Below are 19182 nucleotides of genomic sequence, written 5' to 3'. Positions count from 1 at the left end.
TGTCAAACAGGATATTTGTGGGCAGACAGCAGCAGGTGTGTCTGGGAGGCCCGACCGCGGCACTGGATGCCCCACAGCTTCACCTGCTGACTGCGGGTGTGAGGACTCTGGCTGCCAGTGCTGGCAATCCCAGCCTTGACCAGCGGTTACCAGTCAGGAACAGGATAACACAGCCCTTTCTTTTTGCGTCCTAGGTGTGGGCACACCTGCATGACCCCACAAGGAAGCTGTGTTTTGAGTGGGGCAGCAGGACTGTGGGGCTGTGAGTGAGCGCCCGGGCTGGCAGGATGGGCCACCAGCTGTGCCACAAGGAAACATCCTCACAGTGACAGGATGCACCTGAAGTCGTATCAGGGAAAGTTTATGTTGGGTATTAGGAAAAGGTTCTTCGCCCAGAGGGTGGTTGGGCACTGGAACAGGCTCCCCAGGGCAGTGGTCACAGCACTAAGTCCGACAGAGTTCAAGACGCATTTGGTCAATGCCCTCAGGCACAGGGTGTGACTCTTGGGGTGTCCCGTGCGGGGCCAAGAGTTGGACTCGATGATCCTTGCGGATCTCTTCCAACTCAAGAATATTCTGTGATTCTGCCACCCGGATCCACCCGTGAGGACGCGCGTACAGGTGGTACTGGTACAGGCTCCCGCGCCCCGTCTAGCCGCGGAGCGCTTGAAAGACAAATACCCCGAAAGCGGCGGAGAGCTTCCCCTCACAGCACGGCAGGAACACGGCGCACCCACCCGCGGCCTCCGCCGCGCGCCGGGGAGGTGCCGGGCGGGCCGCGAGCTGGGCGGGGCTGCTGCAAACCGCCTTATCGCGGCACGCGGATCCCGTGACGGACGGGCATAACGACCAATGAGCGAGGGGCTCTCCCTCGGCGGCCTGTGCTCGGCCGCGCGGATCGCGGCCAATGAGAGGCGCGGAGGCGGGCGATGGGCGGGGCGTCCCGCCCCCGTGTGCTGCGCGCGGCCGAGGCGGAGAGGTGGGAGCGGGCGCCGCCGCCGCGCGCTCGGGCTGAGCGGCCGCGGGGCCGGTACGGGCACAGCGGGCAGCGGCACCGGCGGGACGCGACGCGACGCGACGCGACGCGGCGGGACGGGCAGCAGCGGCCGCAGCCATGGATCACTACGACCCGCAGCAGACCAACGATTACATGCAGCCGGAGGAGGACTGGGACCGGGACCTGCTCCTCGACCCAGCCTGGGAGAAGCAGCAGAGGAAGGTGGGCGCACTCCTGTCCTCTCCCCTGGCATACATCCTGTGGGGCTGCCGGGACCCGGCCCCGCCGCCCCCTCCACCGCTGCGGCGGGGCCGGTGCGCGCCCGGCCGGGGGCTGGCGCTGCGCTGCGCGGCGTGGCGGGGCGAGGCGGCGGGGCCGCGGGGGCGGGCGGGGCGGGCAGGTGATGGCGGGGCGGGGAGGGAGAGAAGGAAGGAGGTGCTGCGGCGGGTCCCCCGCAGCAACAGCTGTCGGCCGGGTCACCGGCTCCCGGCCCGCAGGTGCGCCCGGGCGCAGCGAGGACGGCGGTGGCAGGGCCCCTCCGCATCCCCCCCCGCCACCGGCCGTGCTCCGGCCCCGCCGGCCGGCGGCGGGACAGTAACTGGCTTCTGGTTTGAATGGTGTGGTTTAGGGCAGGGCTTGCGCGGAGCTTATGTCCAAAAATGGTAACATTCGGCCCTTTTTAAACCGAAAGGATGGCGGTGGGGAGGGGAGCTCAGGAGGAGCTCCAGCTTCGCTGCTCGCTAGTTAAATTTTTTTTCCCCTCCTCCTTTAAACCAAAAGCATCCTGTATTAGATCACTCAGGAATCCTAATCCCCGAAACATTTCCGTTTTAGTCACTCCATCAGACAACAGTAAAGCAGAATTTGGAACACCACTCATGCTGGCATGGCCGGGGCACTTGGGGATGCAGCAGGCTCCCACCGGCTTCCCAGCCAGTACCTCGTTTTCTCTGGGCTCGTGTTTTGGATCGTGCCTTGCACTCCCCGTGCTGTGAACAAGCAGAAGAACCCCAGACCTTCCGTGAGAGGGGGGATGATACTGCTTTTTTATGCACAAATGATATATTAACATACATAATGTAGCCTGAGGTGCGGGGCTTTCTGTGGGAAGCTGGGAACAATTGGGAAGGAAAACACAGCAGTGAGAAGGTGATTATTCCTCTTTAATCCTTCTCCTCTTCCCCTCCTGTGCTTCCAGATCAAAGGTTTTCAGGTTTTCCTGTTCAGAGCTGTCTGAAATGGTCCCACTGAGAAAGTTTTCCCCAGGAGTCTGATGAGTTAATGGAAGGTGATAGCTATAGAGCTGCTGTCAGAGGTTTCCTTGCTCAGGACTTAAGTGCTGAGAGTAGACAGCATGAGGACTAAAGTATAGAAGCAGGGGCATTTACTGGAGAAAGAGTTGATAGTATGTGAGGTTCTATTTCAGCAAAGGAAAAGTGAGGAATGCAATCTTGGTCTGGGCTGTGAGTGCTGGGTGGCTTATCAGAAGTCAGAGCTGTATTCCTTTGAGGAGGGAAGTTTCTTCCTTTTCAAAAGATCTGCCTGGCTGCAATTTTTTTTCCCAGTCTTATGCCTGTATCTAGCCAACACATCTAGAAACAGCTATTGGGGCCCAGAGCAAGATCGCCAGCCTTGCTGACAGGCTGTGAAGGGAAATTATTGTCATGCTCTGGGGTTTTTTGCCTTTTATGGTGCAGGGTGAGATAAAATATTTTATAAGTAGGGGGACACTGATTTGGTTGTCAAAAGTAGGAGTGGAACCTTAGGACTCAAAAGAAGTCTCAAACCCAAGGTTGTAGTACATGCTGTAAATATCGTGCTCTTTTAGTATTGCCTCCATCCAGGAGATTTTAAGTCCTCTTGGTCCTATCACAAGAGGGTGACAGAGAGCTGCTCTGTTAACTTGGGTTACTTGTGCAGAGGGAAGAAGCCAAGAGGGAGTTTCAAGTAATGAATACGTCTGTTTCAACATAATCACAGGCAACTTCTTGTGGTGGTCGACAGCTACCAGTTGAATTTGATGTGCTGGGAGTCACTCTCCAGCTTGCTGGACTGGAGGACTCTATATAGTTAAATGTCTGTCTCTGGTGATGGGATCACTTCATTGTTTCTCTTCCTGCTGATGGACAGCTGAAGCTGTTCCCTTCTGCAGTGGGTGCAAGCTCAAAGTTTCATGGAGACCCACCCTGCTGGTGTCTGTAGTTAGGAAGATCAGGTCTGGGAGTGATGGCTCTTCCCAGTTGCAGCCCATCAGGCTAATGTCCCCTCAGAGGGATTGGTGATTGGACCCCAGCCTGGACAGGCGATGCAGATATTGAGGGACAGTCTCGTTCTTCTGGGGGTTTGAATGTGACTAAAAGCCCTGTTGGGATCTTGGGGCTTGCTTCCTTCTGAGGTAGGGAGGTAACAGTATCTACCAAGCAAAAGCCTGCAAAGTGAGGTGTAGTAAAACTGTCAGTCCTTCTTACCTGTGAAATGAATTCGTTGCAGTAATTAAAGTTAAATGTTCAGTACAGTACATGTTAGCTAATAGCTTACTGAGAGGAAGAGGAGAGATTCATGCCTACCAAATATTCCTGTAGATTCTTTTCAGGCACAGTCTTTTCTTGTTGACTCACATGTTTTAGGTTTTTCTACACCTCAGTCTGATTTAAGTTCTACTGAATTATTGGCATTATTATTTATAACACTGAGGCCAGCTGGTGAGGCAGACTTGAAACTTTTTTTCTTGGGCCCTCTCTGGGAGCATGCACTGCATGTCTGAAGTGGTGGCATGGCCAGTAATGCAGTGAGCAAATGTCTGTGCAAGAAGTGTCTGTGTCTTGCTGGCTGTTCCCAGCCCAGCCCCTTGTGTCCTGGCTCAGTAAGGCTCTGTAGGCTGTGGACAGCTGTGCCTCATTGCAGTTCTGCCAGGCTTTGTACAGCTGAGGCTTGGGAAGCGAGCAGTCTAGTAATGTTACTCAAGTATGAATTAAGTCCAGCTCCCCTTCACCTGGCTGCATGGGCTCAGCAGAACTCATGGCAGAAGTGGGAAGATCTACTGAATTTTAGTAACAGCCTCTACAGGAGCGCATTATAAGGACAAGTTTGCTGAGCTTTTGGGAACTGGTTTGCAGATTTCCTACCTGTGCTGAGACAGACATTACAACCTTTGCTGTCTGGGATGGTGCTTTGAAATGGGTGAATAGGCAAACTGCAGAATGAATTTCATATGTGGAGGGTGAAAGTTGGATAAAGTGACAGTTCCTGGGAGGAAAGCAGCTTTTCCTGTGAAGCCAATTTTTCACATCTCTCCGAAGTGACTCTCTAAGAAGTTTTAAGGAGCTCGTCACAGCACCGCTATTCTTAAGCAGCAAAAAAAACCCCTATTGTGCAGAACAAATTCAGCTACTTTTCACCTGATGTAAGCCTCTGCACAGTCTTTTGTGCAGGAGCAGGGGGTCTCTTCTGGAGATTAAAATACTTTCTCCTTTGAACTACATCTCAGTAGTTTGAACTGTTGAACTCATCTCAGCAGTTTCTTCTAACAGCCTTTTCTTTCCTCTGCCTTCTCTTCTTTTCTGTCTGGAGTCAAGCCTCAAAGTAGCACTAGCCAAGGCATAACAAGATTGATCCTGCTGTTTCCCAGATTTACAAAGCAAAACTTGCTGTAAAGCCATTGCAATGGACTCACCTAGCTGTCGATATAGACAGGCTTGCCATATAAAAAGTACACACGTGGTCTTTAGTGGCCAAGAGATTGTCACTTGTGCCCACAAGGACATTTCTATCTGCTGATGACATGTTACCAGCTGCAGCATTCAAATTTTTCCTGACAGGCTGGTGAAGGAGCTGGATATGGTGTGAGGGACTAGGTGAGCCACTTGGTGCTCAGCATGCCTGGCTGATCTTCACAGATGGGGTGAAGGGTAATTATAAGGGCAGTCTGTGGCCACTGTATCCTGAGTGTCAGGAATAATGCTGGGGTGAAACTGGCTTTGTTTGGGGGTGCTGGTAGGGGTCAGCCTTCAGGTCCTGCATACAGCTGGCTCTCATGTGGGCCATTCTCTTTTAATGAGCTCATTGCTCAAGGTTTATTTTAAAATCTGGCCTGAAGCAACTTGTCTCAACTGTAGAGCTGGCAGAGAAACTTTAAATGCCAAATTGCTTTTTGACCTGACAGCTGCTTTCTTGACAATAGGAGTAGGAAGCAGTGTTCATTTGCAGTGTGTAGAAGACAGCCATATGCAACTTTAATGCTCTAAGGAATGATAGTAATGCTTGTCTTTATTTTTAAAAAATCAAAAATCAAATTGATGGAACTAATGTGCCTTGTGCTTTATCCACTGCTGCTCTGCCTTGCCACTTTGGCATCTTTGTGACAGTGTGGCAGGAAATTATATCTCTGGCTTTGAGAACTGCACCGGTCAGATTTATGGTGCTGCAGAAGCAGTGATAGCACAGGCTTTGGGAGCACCTTTTCTGCACCAAAGAAGTGCTTACTAAGTACAGTTGTTCATGAACTTACAGAAATTTCCTGTTAGAAACCCAAGTTTCCTACACAGGTCTCCTGAAAGCCCTCTCACTACTCTGTGCAATGCACTGCATGTAAAGATACACATAAATACAAGGGTGATCCCGTCACCTAAGAAGCCATGGGTCTCATGGCCCTACTGTGTCTGCATCCAGCAGGCCTTACTGCCCTTCTGATTTGAATTTTTCTGTGCTAATCACCTCTCTGAGGTGGGGTTATTAATGGTAGAAAGTACCCATCAAACAGGGCCGTCATGGAAACACCCCACCTCCAAGCCTGCTGGTAAGCATGCTCCAATCAGGTGGTACGAGTGTGACTGTTCTCTCTGATAAAATGTAAAAGCCACAATCATAGCTTCCTTTTCACTTGAATTGAGTGTTCTCTTGTCCAGATAGGGTCTATTTTGAGAAAGGTATCTAGACTTCCAGAAAGCTACCATTGTGGTGGCTGCTGTGGACCCACAAAAAGGTGTGATAACACTCTTAAACTGAAGTTTGCTAAAATTTCTTTCAGTGCCTTCTTAGATTCAGCCATGAGGTAAATAACTGTGCATTGTTGATGAATGCACTGCACTGGGTTGCTTTGCTCCTGCTGTGACACTGCATAGTACTCTGTGTGGGTCATAGCAAGGGATGGTCCTTGCATGGTCTCTGCAGTGTGGGTGTGGTGCAGGGAAGGTGGCCCTGATGTACCTGAGTATTCTGTGTGCCTTGTTTTGTACTGACCAGTATCGATACAGAAGCAGAATGGTGAAATTTGTAAGGCTGCTTGCTCAGCTGCTCTTTTGCAGTCAAACAGGCAGGCAATATAGGTCACCAGGTATCTCCTGTCTTTCAGATCAAACTTTTGTTGTTTAACATAGGTAGCTTGTTGCCAGATACTTGCTTTTCAAAATGTTAAACTCAAAAGTTGCTGTAGGGAGCTCTGGAAATATCTGGCTTTGTAGATCAGTTATTTGTTCTTGAGTGTGGGAGCTGCCTGATACTTTCTGTGATCAGGTTGCATCAGGATATGCGTGTTTGGTTTTTTTAACAAGAACATTATTATTCATTATAACTTCATGGTGGATGATGAATGAGGTATGTGTGTTTTGCTATGACTTACCCTCCTATTCAGAATCCTGTGTAAGGGGGGAGTCTAAGGAAGAAGCAGGCATGGGTTAAAAAGGAGACTGCAGGATTCTTTCAGGGGGAGTGTATAACAGATCCCAAGGATCAGTTTATGAGAACATGGTACTCGCCAATCTGTACTGAACTTTTCCTTCCAATCCTCTAGGGAAGGGTGAAACACCTCAAAGGCATCCAGCTACCAGCTCAGTGATGTAAAGTATGTGTGTCTGGGGAATATCTTGATGACTGCTTCAGGCAACCAGTTTAAATTCTTGTGCATGTGATTTAGTAATGACATTTTTTCAGTGCATTAAGTGCAAAGGCTAGAGAGGGTAGCATTGTTTCCTGCCCTGACCAATTGCCGTGCTCATAGCTTGGGGCATGTGGCATGCTCCTTAGGGCATCCATAAGTAGAAGCTGTTTGGAAACCAGTTTTATTGTGTGTGGGGTGAGAACTTGTCCCTCGGAAGCGTGTGCTTTTGTATGAGATGGTGTTGTCTGTGTATAATTCAAGTATAACCGGGTGGTAACTGAGAATGTGGGACAGTAAACCTGTTCAATAGAAGTGTTCATGAACGCTGGAATCACATTTTTAGAAGCTGTGTATGTTACAGTGGTGGCCCAGTGAATGGTACAGGTTCCTCCTAGCCCTGAAGTCCCAGCTACTCCTGCTGTAGGCACTTTGTCTTCTCATGTGTGCTGTGTGAGAGGTGCAGCTCTTACGCGTTGTCAGGTGGAGGAGGAACAGGGTTCAGGTGGCCTCCCCAGCCACCTTGTGAGCCTGTGTGCTTTTCTGTGGTGACTCTTGGAATCCACTAAAAGCATTGTGCCACTAAGGTTGGCACAAGCAGCAGTGACAGAGATGGTGAAAACTTGCATGGCTGTGCTGGTGAAGGACTGAGGGCATTTTCCATCTGGCTGTGGATTATCACTGTTGTGCCTGACACTTAAGCTGTTCTCTGGGGTGCGCTTACGCTATCGGAGAATGGCTGTGCTCTTTCTGACAATGAGGTGCAGAAAGCAGTCAAAAAAAAAAAAAAGCAGTAGAAAAGAGGCTGGAGAGCTGTCTGGGGAAACATTGGGAAGCTGCAAAAATACGACATACAATGGACTGGTCTCACTTTAATGTGTTATGTCTGCCCCAGAGCCTTGCTGGATGTATTGCTGTGATTTTGAGGTATTTTGTACAGTCTAAGAAATTATGTTTGAGGAGGATGGAAGGCAGTGCAACAGTTTGCTCTTCCATATGAGAATATTAAACTGATTTCTTGCCATGTGTGACTGTTGGAAGCATGATGGTTATCATAAGAAATGTGCTTAGCATGACTTCTACACATCTTCTATAGCACTATAAAACCCTCTCATCCCATCAAAGCAATATGTGAGCTGTGCCTGAAGGGGGAAAAAGCAGGTGTAACATGCTTCACAACTGCCAGGGTGGGAAAAACATAACCTCAGCAAGAAAGGCAGTCACCTTTTATTCACAGAGGCATAAGATTTGCTCTGACTCTGGGATTTTGGGGCTGAAGCATGTTACTCAGAGATTGAATCTGTGGGGAGGAGTTGGTGAAGAGTGGTGAGATAGACTTGTCAGCAGCAGTACTGTCTGTCTGGTGTTAGTCATGCCAGAGAAGCCTTCTATTGAAGTCTGTAGAACCACCCACCTCTTCTTTTTGACCCCAGTGCGTGAGAGTGACATACAGGTTCCCAGTAGTCACTCAAATCCCTGAGACAGAACTGGGGACTTCCTGGGCCAATTCAAAAAATGCTTAGGTGAATAAAAGCACTAGCATTAATACGATTAATTAAAAAAAAACTTACTTCCTGTTCCCATCCTGCCATTGCCATTCCCTGCTCTCATACTGTATGAGAGCAGAAGTTGGTATGTTTGTGGTGTGGCCTGGTGCCAGTTTAACCTCTTGGTTCCCTATTAGGCAGTAAAGCAGAACCATTTTTTCTCCATGCTGATTTCCTGTCATTGTGTCTTGGCCATTCAGCTGGCAATCAGTATATCTTACTGGCAAGGGCTGGGTTGGACCTTTGAAAGTCAACTGTCATACGTACTGCAGCTTGCTGTCTTCATGCTTTTACCTGCAGTTTTCCTCTCTTACTCTGCTTCCAAATCCATGGCTGCTTTGAAGCACTACAACATGAATGAGACCCTGCAGAGACATTCTCAACCCTCAGTGTTCTGAAACAGCTCCCATTGGCAGGGCTCGGGTATGCGTGCATAAGCAGGGATTTTGGTCTTTCATCCAGATGAGTCTTTGATTTGTCATTCTATCTATGTAGACTGAAAATGTGTTCAACCCTGTGAGGTGAGAAATGACAGCAAACCTGTCATTTTTCTACTGTATTGGAGCCAAGATGGGAAGTGTTGGCAAGTGAAAAGACCGTGTCTTGGCTACACTCACTGCAGTGAACACCACTAGTGTGTGTCTCCATATCACCTGTCTGTCAGTCAGATTGGAGGGGTTTCAAGTAGGTCTCTGACCAGGTCCCAGGGCTTACTGGGAGCACCAGGGTGGATAGTTGATAGGCGTGTGAGGCTGCAGGACAGACTTCTTAAGCAGCAACTTTTTCCATATCCTTCTAGATAGTTTATGTGGTCAATGTGAAGGCAGGGATGACTTGATGGATCAGCTGATTGTTTCTTTGGCAGTCTGCTTGACTTGGCAGTGATTGTGCACTGCTGCAGTGTAGGACTTGCCCTTCGGCATAGCACAGGTGGGCTCTGCTCATCTGTCCTGTGCATGGCCCTCATTTTTCAGAGGGACCCATGTGAAATCTTGTATGTGTCACATAGCATAGCGTGGTTGGGCAACTGGTTTGCTCTGCTCCTTCCATGAGCACAGTGCTGGATGGCTGGAGAAATTTCGCACAGAATACTGATGTTTCCTTTTATAATGCGGAGGATGACTCTCATGTCCTACAGAGGTGCTGAACCAAGGCCAGTTGGCAGTGGATGAAGGACTTCTGCTTTCCATGTCCTCTGGATCAGGCAGCCAGGGCGCTTTGTACTCCTCACTGCAGCATATGATGCTAAGCATTTGAACTTCACTGCTGCTGTAAATGGAAGTTGTGCTCTTACATCTTCACTGCAGGAGCTAGCCCATAAAGGCCTCCGAGAGATGAGAGTGAGTGAGAGAACCATGTATGGTCTCTGCATCCCAGCTGAGTACTCTTTTCTTCATCATGGAAAATGATGTGTACGTCCTAGAGACCTGTTTCCTGGCCAGATTCCGTGGCTCTACAGCAGCCAAGTTTTTTTTGCTACCCAAGTACGTACTTACCTGTAACCCCCCTCACTTTATTTAAATCTACCCTTCAGTACATGGTAAGTTAGTTCTGCTACTTAAACGTATTATCCCCAAGAAAACTGTAAAATTTGACTCCATGGGTGAAAAAAAAGCAAGCTAATTTCTTAACTGCTAAACAATGCCAAAAAAAGGAGGCCGTTTAAAGCTGTGTAGACCATATCTATGCCAGGCTTTATCTCAACAGAAAATACTTAATTTCCTGAGGAAAACTTTGACTGCAGCCAAAATCAGTTCCAAATTTTTAAGCACATGTGTGCTTCCAGGTGAGTTTCCTACATGTCTTACCTGGTTTGCGAGATGTGGACATCTCCCACTTAGGAAGTCGGGGAGAGCAGTAGCCCAGATGCAGGCATGTGGTGGTAAGAGGAGTGTTGGGGGTATGTTTGTTCAAGCCTCTGCCTTCCCTCTAGCCCTGCTTGTGGTGTTGCTGTACAAGAGGAGCATCTCCACAGGAAGCATTGGCCTTGGCCCCACCTGGTTCTGTGCACAGAGTGAGAGGCCCTGTGCTTCGTCAGTGCTTGCTCATCAAGGCACCCTTTGGCAGTGGCCCTTGCAGGCGGCTGCACTGTGCAGTGAAGGCTGGCTGGGAGCAGCGGGAGAGTACAGTCATGAACACCAGTGTTTCAGTCTGTTTTAAAATGGTCAGCATGTGGAAGCTTGCTGTTTCCCAAGGGTTTTGTTGGGCCGTTGGGGAACTCTGGCCAGAGATGAGACTATTTCCAGCTGTGGTGAGCCAAGTGTGAACTCACTCTGGGCAAGATGCCCAGATCCACTGGTTTTCTTGCCAGAAATCCTCGCCCTCCAGCCAGCGATACCAAGCTCAGTTTCTGCCAGTCCTCAGCTGAAGACCTCTGAAAGGAAAAGAGAACAAGGAGGCCAAGCAGAGCAAAATACTGCTATGGGGGGCAAGGGGAATAACTGAAGAGCTTCTGCACCGGGTACGGTGGTGGTGTGTCACCACTGAGGGCTGGCTGTTGTGGGTGAGGGCTAGCAAGAGGTGTAAGAGACCTGCTTTTCCTAGGGAGAGGAGACATGTAAAAGTGGCTGGTGGTGGTGCAGGGGATTGGCTTTTCTTGGCTAGGCAGAGCTACCTGACCCACAGGGCCATGCCATACTGCTGGCACTACCATCAGGGTGGTCACCAGTGAATGAGTGTTGTTGCCTTCATTGTGATTTCAACACACTGGGGATTTCTTCTGTAAAGTAGGATATTGCTTTCCTCTTTTGTGGAAGGTGCCCTTCAAGGTGGAGAGGCTGTGTGTCTGGTAGTCTTGCCTTCCTCGTATCTGGGAGTCTTCTTGCCTTTCTCAGAAAAGGCATGGCCACAAAAAACTTCATCTTCCAGAGCTGGCAGTCCTTCTTGTTGCAGTCTCTCCATTGGGATAGGACTTCATGCAGGGATCCATTGGTCCAGTTGCTTTTCTGCAGACTGCTCTGTAGTCAGACTGTGAAAGAGCAAGGAGGTGTATGTGTCAGCAGGTGTGGACGGAGCCTCCCTTCCCATTACTTGTATGGATTTCTGGTCCTCCCAATGCTGGCAACAATTGCTAGTGAAATTTCTGCTCTTTTTGGTGAGTGCCTTTGGCTTTTGGAGTGTGGGTGGTTGTATTCAGCTGTTTGGTTCAAGCTAGCAGGTCTCTGTTAAGACTTTCCAAAAGGCCTGTATTCAGGGCTTCCATGCTGAAACAAAGCATCTCAGGCATGATACCATGTCAGTAACTTAGCATGCACACACCTGCCTGCACCATGTCTTTTGGGTCCAGTCATGGAGAAGTTTAGGAGCTGATGGGATCAGTGCATTAACAGAAGACCTTCTGTTCCTGCAAACACACCTCCTCCAACGCTGATAATTTTCATGAGCCAACATATCATTTAGTGACACATTACACCTTGCTGTTGCAGCATGTTGCAAGTAGTCTGACCCAGCCAGCTACTAACGGCCTCCTACAGGGTGAACTGCTGAAATCTGTTTCTATCCTAAACTCAAAGGAGTATTTCCCTCCCCCTCCTATAATGGCTTGTTTCTTTAAAGCTGTTAACTGGCCATAATCCAATCATTACTACTGTAATTAGTGAACTGCTTACAGTAACTAAAGCACTTGAAGCGGAATATCCTCTGATTGCAGAGCTTGGAACAACTTCTGCCTGCAGTCGTGTGAGAGGTAGTTACTGCTGATGGCTCAGGGGTGGGTGCAGGGGACACAGGGCAAGCCTGGCACAGCTGCCACACTGCCTCTTGTGCCAAGCCCCAGCTGGCGCCATGTGGCCTTTCCACAGCAGGGTGATGCCTCAGAGCCCCATGGATGTGAGATGCTGTGCCTAGTTTAGGGTGGTGATTTGCTGTCAAAAAGGAGCCTTCTTTTTGCAAGCTGTGGCAGAAGACAGTGGCTTTGGGTGGAACTTTCAGGGCAGCTGGTGGCATTGAAGGTGTAATGTATTTGTACTTAACGTTTGGTTTATACAGGCTAGAAAATCACTGTTGCAGCAGGCTCAATGTCTTCTTGCTGTCAGGGTACCCTCTTGTCCCAGTGTGTGATGCCTGTACTCTCCCTCCACCTGCCAAATCACTAACTTCATAGGCAAGGCCAAGGGACTTTAGCTCCTGGCCCTGCACATCCATTCCTGCAGGACTTGGGATTTCCAGGCAGACACATCCCTCACTGCACTCTTCAGCCACTTTTCCTCTTGGGAGCAATGAGAGAGCTTTCCTGAGGGCTTCACCTGCTCTCCCCTTTATACCCTGACAGGAGGGCAGTGCCAGTATGCTTGTCTCTGGCCTTTGTTCTATTTCCTCATGTTTACCTCCTGAGATGAAGCCTGTTGTAACTTGAGCTCTTCCTTCTTGGGGAGGAGGAGGGCCATGGTGAGGATCAAGTGTGGGCAGCTTTTGAAATGGAGGGCCCTGTTGGAGAGGAGGAGTGAGGGTAGATGAGTACATACAAGTACAGCAAGCAAAGGCTGTGCAGTGGTAGAATACTTCGTTGCCCAGCTGCCAGCCATGACTTGGCAGGTGTGCTGTACTCGGCAGCTGAGGAGGGTATTTGTTGGCAATATTTGGCCTGTGATGGGGTCAGAAAAATTAAAAGTCTTTCTGGCCTAAGGAGGAGGTTTTTAAAAAAAAAACCACAACAACAACAATACCCAAACCAACCAAATGTGACTACTGCCACCCCCTTCAAAAAAACTCCCCAAAATAACACAAAACCCATCCACCCAAAACCTACTCCCCTTGCAGGGTTTTCATTTTGCTCTTGAGCAGTTAATGTGTAGTGTCTCCAGGCTTTATTCCTGTGTGGTGCTGGGCATTAGAGGCAGGTCTGCACCATGGTCCCTGGCACATGAAATGGAGAAAAACAACCTCTGATGAGAATGAATTTCTTCAGTGTGCTCTGGATTTAGCCTAGGAGGGAAGAGATGTTCTCACTCCTTTGGACCCTGTGCATGTTGTCAGCTTCCACCACTGCTGTCTGTATACTTAACTTGTCCTAGAGCTGTGTGAAAGGTTGAAAATGTACTTGTGGCCATATAGGTCAGAGTGGTCAGTAAGGTGGGGAGAAGTCCTGGAGCTCCAGTGGCCAGAGATCTATATGGTGGGCACCGTGATGTGCCAAGATGTCTGCCTGCTGGCCTGAGCAGAGTCTGCCTGCTGCCTTGCCCTCTGCCTGTGCACTGCCTGCATCTTCCTGTGCTCTCTTGTTGGGCTTGTATCCTGCAGGGAATTGGGGAAGGGACCGTGTTTCTGCTGTGTTTGTACACCTCCCTGCACCCCAGAACTCTGATCTTTGAGTGTGGTGGGTCCCAGATGATGCAAGGCGACAAGCGCTGCAAAGATGGTAACAGATTTTAATTGGATCTTGGTTTTTGTTGCTTTTACATGTTACCTTAAGACCACTTGTGCTGATTTCAGTACATCCTATTTGTGATACTTGCATGTAATGCACTTGAATCAAAGAAATGATTTACAATTCCATGTTCTTTTGCACTGCCACCATGTGTTTGACTTGGTGTTGGTTTTAGGTGCTGGTGCAGCCACTGTAAGCACACCTTGATTGAGTGCTCCCAAGTATCTCTTCAGGACCAAGTCTAGTGATGGACCACTTCAAAGTGGTTCTTCTGTATTTCTGTAATGTTTAGCTTCAGATGTTTGCTTTCAGTATGTTGCTACAAACTTGAAATTATAGATAACCCTTTATCCACACTCTTTCAACTCCGCGAGCGTAGTACAGAAATATTTGGTTGTGTGTTTCTGATGTGGGTTTAACTAGAGAATAAAATCACAGCATATTATTTTTTGTTAAATTTTGCTTTGAGTTTAAAGCAATCTTATAGTACTCCTTGATATATTTTTCTACCTATAAATCCCTATCCCAAATTCTACCTCCTCCTCTTCTTCCTTTCTTTTCTTGCCTCACCTTCATTAACAGGCGCTGGGAAGGGAAATGTGTTCCCATCTTATTCTGCCATTGTGTTCAGTGATCTCATATGCTTTGGATTGAAGATTGCTGTTCTGCTTAGGTGAGTTGCTGGCTTTCATGGTCTGATACATTAACAAAGTGATGTGCTGCTGGAAGGAGCTGTTGAAACTTTTTGTTAGTAAGATTTTAATAATTACCTTCATCTCTTTCATGTAGGGACTATTTTGGTGGTGTCACTGTCCTTCAGAGGTTATTTGGAAACACCCTCCCCACTGGGAGTGGGCTTCAGCAGCCCCTGAGCAAGCATTGCTCTGCTTCTGAGTGGGGCAGCGGTGGGGAAGCTTGAGGTAGAGGAGTGTTTGTACTGGGCACAGTCAGGTTGTGGGAATTCAAGGTGTGTATTCAGGGTGCACAGCCCATCCAAAGAAGCAGGTCTCTAGGCAAAGAGCAAAGTTCTTCATCAGTGCTGGAGCAGTGTACACAAGTACACAGTCAGAGGTGTCCTTTGGGTAAGCGTGCCTCTGGGAATGAGTATTGTCCTCATGCTATCGCAGAGGGAGGCATCTGCACAGCTCACTCGGGTTTCTGTTCCACTCTGACCTTCCTGTGTGATGGCTTGGTAGATCATGTTCTCCTATGACCTCTTCTCATGTGAACTCTTAAAACAGTTTTGTAAGGGTGCTTATTTGCCATGAAGCTGCAGTGCCCAGAACAGCCATCACCCTTCTGATCTTAGTAGAAGAGAACAGAATACAAATATTAGCTTGACATGCTTGTTTCTGTCAGGCTAACTGGGATTTAATTTATCCCCCATTTGCTGCTTGCTTTGCTTTCCCAAGGAGATATTAGTGGGCAAAATATTTCACATATGTATATTGGGGATAATACACTCCAGAGCTCTTAATGTAGTTTATATAGTGCTTATCTGCTTTTTGGCTTGTAAACTTTGCTACTTCTGCAGCCTTACAAAAGGGGTGAATAAATGTATTGTGTAATTGCTGTCTGTAAAGCGAATTCCAGAGAGTTTGCCAGAGGGTGACATAAAGTATATTCAAATTTACAGTCCCTGATGATTCCAAATACCCGCCAAAATCTTGTTTCGCACCTAATTTATTTAACTTTGGCATATGCAAGTGCTGAATATTCTCCCTTCATCCATTTACTTGGGACAAGACTCACTCCAGATGCAGTTTCACAGTCTTTAGTCCAGTCTGACTGTGCTTCTCTGTCACTTTTTCTCAGCTGGACACACTCTTGATCAGTACCTGCATGTGTTATGGAAAAGTGAGTTTTCAGCCAGATCAGAGTTGATCACTACTGAGCCTAAGGTTAAAAGAAGGAGGTAGCAGAGTGGGGGAAGGGAAGGGTAAGTTCAGAGTGGGACTGCTCACTTTACTGGCAGCTTGTCAATGAAGTGGCCGATGTCAGCCATGAAACCAGTCCCTTTGGAGCTGCAGGAAATGGAGAGGGGACCTGGCTCCTGGCAGCCAAAGGAGCTGGAGGTTTGTGCTTTGTTCCAGGCTTCTGAGTACCGGTTGCTATGTTGGAAAGCAAAGTGATGCTTTCCCCTCTTTATTTAAGCCCTGCCCAAATTCCTTGAATTTTTGCACCTTGGACCAGGTGATAGTTCTAGTTTGCATGTAAAAAGAATAGAGTGTCCGCCAACTCTCCATAGGTAGGAATGCAGCTTAAAAGCTGCCCTCCTCTAGCCATGGGAGATATCTGAGATTGAGGAAAGGTTTTTAAGCAGGGAATGGAAATCTGCCTGACACAAGTTAGTCATGTTGGAAGCAGTGAGACTATGCTTACTGCTTGGCACAGTAAGTGGGCTGAACTAGCAATGGCTGTCTAAGAAATAGGGGTTCCTTCCCTTCCTTGCAAGGCACAGCCTCTGCATTGCTTCCACATTTACTACTTGTGGACATGAACTGTGAGCCAGATGAAAAATCTTAATTTGTGTTAAAATTAACTTACCAAAACAATAAGAGGAAGAAGAATTGAACCTAGATAGCTCTCCACAGTGAAGGAGCAGCAAGAGAATGTTTTTTTCCTTAGACTCTCTCCAGCTCTTTCCCAATCTTGACTGTTTTTGCTGTGGAAATAAATACCAGCACATCTGTGTTCTGAACATCACATTGCCTGGGTCTCCAGGCACTGACCCTGGACTGGGATTTGGCATCTGTCTCAGTTTCAAGTCCAATGCAGTCTCCTGCCTGCTGGAAGTGAGTACTTGATGGCTGGTCAAAAAGTTGCTACACGGCAGCTGCTGAGCTGCAAAAGAAGCTGCTGCTGTTGCCTATGCAGGAACATTAACTGCATCCTCTTAGGCCCTGCAGAGATTGCCAGAGCTCAGTGCAACTCACATGAACCCAGTTGCTGAAGCTTTGAGGCAGCAAAGCTGCTCAGCAAGTGCAGTCTTCAGCCCTCCAAGTCTGAAAGCTCAAAACCTGAAGACTGCCATGCTGCTTTGCAGAATACCAGACTTCTTCCATGAACAGGTACCAGTACCTGATCCCCCATCTTTAAAGAGGGGCCAGGCTGCTGTAGAGAGCTTGGGGAACACAGGGTTGTGCTATGGGTGGTTGGCCCCTCGTGCCTGGTAGCTGGTGCTTCCTTTTTGGCCAGTTGCTGCTACAGTGGGAATTCCCTGTTAGTAGGGAGATGCTTTGCTCTAGTGGCTCCACTGGTGGGTGGGTGCCTGGCTCTTTATCCCCTGTCCAGTGCATAGTGCTCTGATCTGATCTGCTTTTGCTACCATGTCACTGTTCATATGAACATCTATTGCTCTGCTAACTGATGCTTCAAATATAGTTCAAAGTCAGCAGCATGAGCATTTCAGGGCTCTGTGCTGTTTTCCTGGGTAGACCTCAGCCTGCAGCAGTCCTAAATACAGAGAAACCACACAGAGAGCTGGAGACAGGCTCTAAATTATCAGGGTTGGGTTCTTAAGCATCAGGAAATCAGGGAAAAAAGTGCTAGAGTAGCCTGCTAAGCAGTGCAAATGACTTAACAGTTTTGGCAGCTGAGAAGGGAAGAAATAAATTCTAATTCACTTAACAATACCTTACCTGTGTGCAGAAATGAGCTGGCTGGCTCATGGCATGGGAGGCTGTCTAATGTGGAAATGACTAACTTCCTCTGGCAGTACCAGTACGCTGCATAGGATGTAGGAGGTAGGATGTGAGGAGGTCCTGGGCCACTAATAAGCATAGCTAGGCATGTTAAGTATCAAGTTGAATTTAATCTGTGAAAACTACTTTCTTAGTTGGATTGTCTGATTTCTGCAGGAAGAAAATATTTCTCTTACAAGCACAATGCTCTGTGGCTATCTGACTGCATAAGAGGAAGTAAGACTGTTGTGAAGGTTAGGTCCTGTGTGCCTTGATAATAGGATATGTGATCCCATGGAAAGCAAGAGAATCCCACGGGAGAGGAGGACTGAAATTCTTTACTTACTGTCTTCTAGCCTGCTGGTTCAGGTCACTTTCTCTTCACAGCCTGTGGTGGGTGCTGGTGTAAGGTTGTGTGATTGTAGCTGCGTGATGTGTGAGCAATTGGAGCGGGGACACAGCGAGCAATTCCCTGTGCTGGATGCTTGTGTAGCAGCTGTGGCGTCCCTGGGTGATGGCCAGCACCTACTGTAGTGTGTAACAATTGCGTGATTGCTTGCTGAGGAAAGGGTTGGGACAACTATACCCTTGCCCTTCAAGCCCACCCGCTGTTTATTCAGCTTGTTGGGAGTGGGATTATTTCTTCCTGGCCCACAGACAAGATCAGCTTGAGCCTCTCACTGCAGCATCTTAATTACCCATAGTCTTTTCCCTGGGAAGCTGCATGTAGTATTGCCCAGTTGTGTGCTTGGGTCAGAGCAGGGGAGATCACCAAACAGCAGACTTCCAGGCTGCTGGTTATGGTCAAAATTGCATAAATCCTTCTGCAACCTTCTGTTGTGTGGATGTGGCTCATCAGAAGAGACAGCAGCAAGCACCAAGCTGAGGACAAAAGGCCAGTAGGTTTTTGGAGACTGTTTTGCTGTTCCCACTGCAGCTTTGTGCTGATGCGCAGCTGCCAGCAGGAAGAGGGTTAAGCCCGCATATCACATGGCACGATTCTGTTTACTACATATTTCTCATAATCGGGACTGGCATCCAAATCCAGATGATTAGCACTTAACCAGAGACCCTGAAACAATGTGTGTCAGGTTTGTATTCCTCTGAAGCTATGCAGTCTGCCATCATTTCTCTTGCCGAGACGTGGTTCTCTCTGCAGCCTTCAAAGGGAGCTATGGAGAGAGCAGAAAATGAACAATTTTACAATGAAGACTGGATTGGCCTGAACTTCATTCATCTTAGTCTAAGCTTGAAGCCAGGGTAATTTTGCCAGGAATCAACTTACACTATAACAACTTGATCCCTACCAAAGGAGATTCTTGCCTTACCCTGGTCTGAGATTAGAGCACTGGCTTGATAGCGATAGTTGGGGAAATGAGACTGTGCCTCTTGGCTTAAGAGTTTGGATGGATATTTTTCAGTGCTGAGTACAAGCTGTGGCGGTGGAGAGCTAAGTATAAAATTCACGTTAGTTTTTGAGGTGTGGTTTTGGATAAGAGGAAAGGTGTATTTTCACAGCACAGTCTATACCTTATTCTTGCTATGAGCATGGGCATTACTGTAGCAAGCTTCCATGGGGCCCAAGGCAGGTTGTGATTTAAGTTTCTACTACTCCTTCTGCACAAGGCAGTTCTCTCTGTTTCTTTCTCTCTCCTAACAAAAACATCTCTGCCCATACACATACACAACACGTGGCTTTTCCTTTCTCTGGTGTAGTA

The 19182-nt window shown here is 48.2% G+C and overlaps 1 protein-coding gene across 6 annotated transcripts in view; it reads left to right on the top strand.

Moving 5' to 3' along the window:
* The first annotated feature begins 966 nt into the window (after positions 1 to 966).
* The window catches only part of ACTN1 (actinin alpha 1), an 87428-nt gene continuing 69212 nt past the window's right edge, over positions 967 to 19182 (top strand). For 5 of the 6 annotated variants that reach the window (XM_032112679.1, XM_032112677.1, XM_032112680.1 and 2 more), the window contains exon 1: positions 967 to 1219. In XM_032112679.1, the coding sequence (XP_031968570.1) occupies positions 1115 to 1219 (105 nt within the window). In that variant the 5' untranslated portion in view covers positions 967 to 1114. The remainder of the gene's footprint in view (positions 1220 to 19182) is intronic. The other variant, XM_032112678.1, reaches the window with a different exon arrangement.

The sequence above is a fragment of the Corvus moneduloides genome, chromosome 6 (genome assembly GCF_009650955.1).
Source record: "Corvus moneduloides isolate bCorMon1 chromosome 6, bCorMon1.pri, whole genome shotgun sequence".
NCBI classification, from domain to species: Eukaryota; Metazoa; Chordata; class Aves; order Passeriformes; family Corvidae; genus Corvus; species Corvus moneduloides.
The sequence above is the reverse complement of the archived record's forward strand: the minus strand, read 5'-3'. Positions and strand labels throughout refer to the sequence as shown.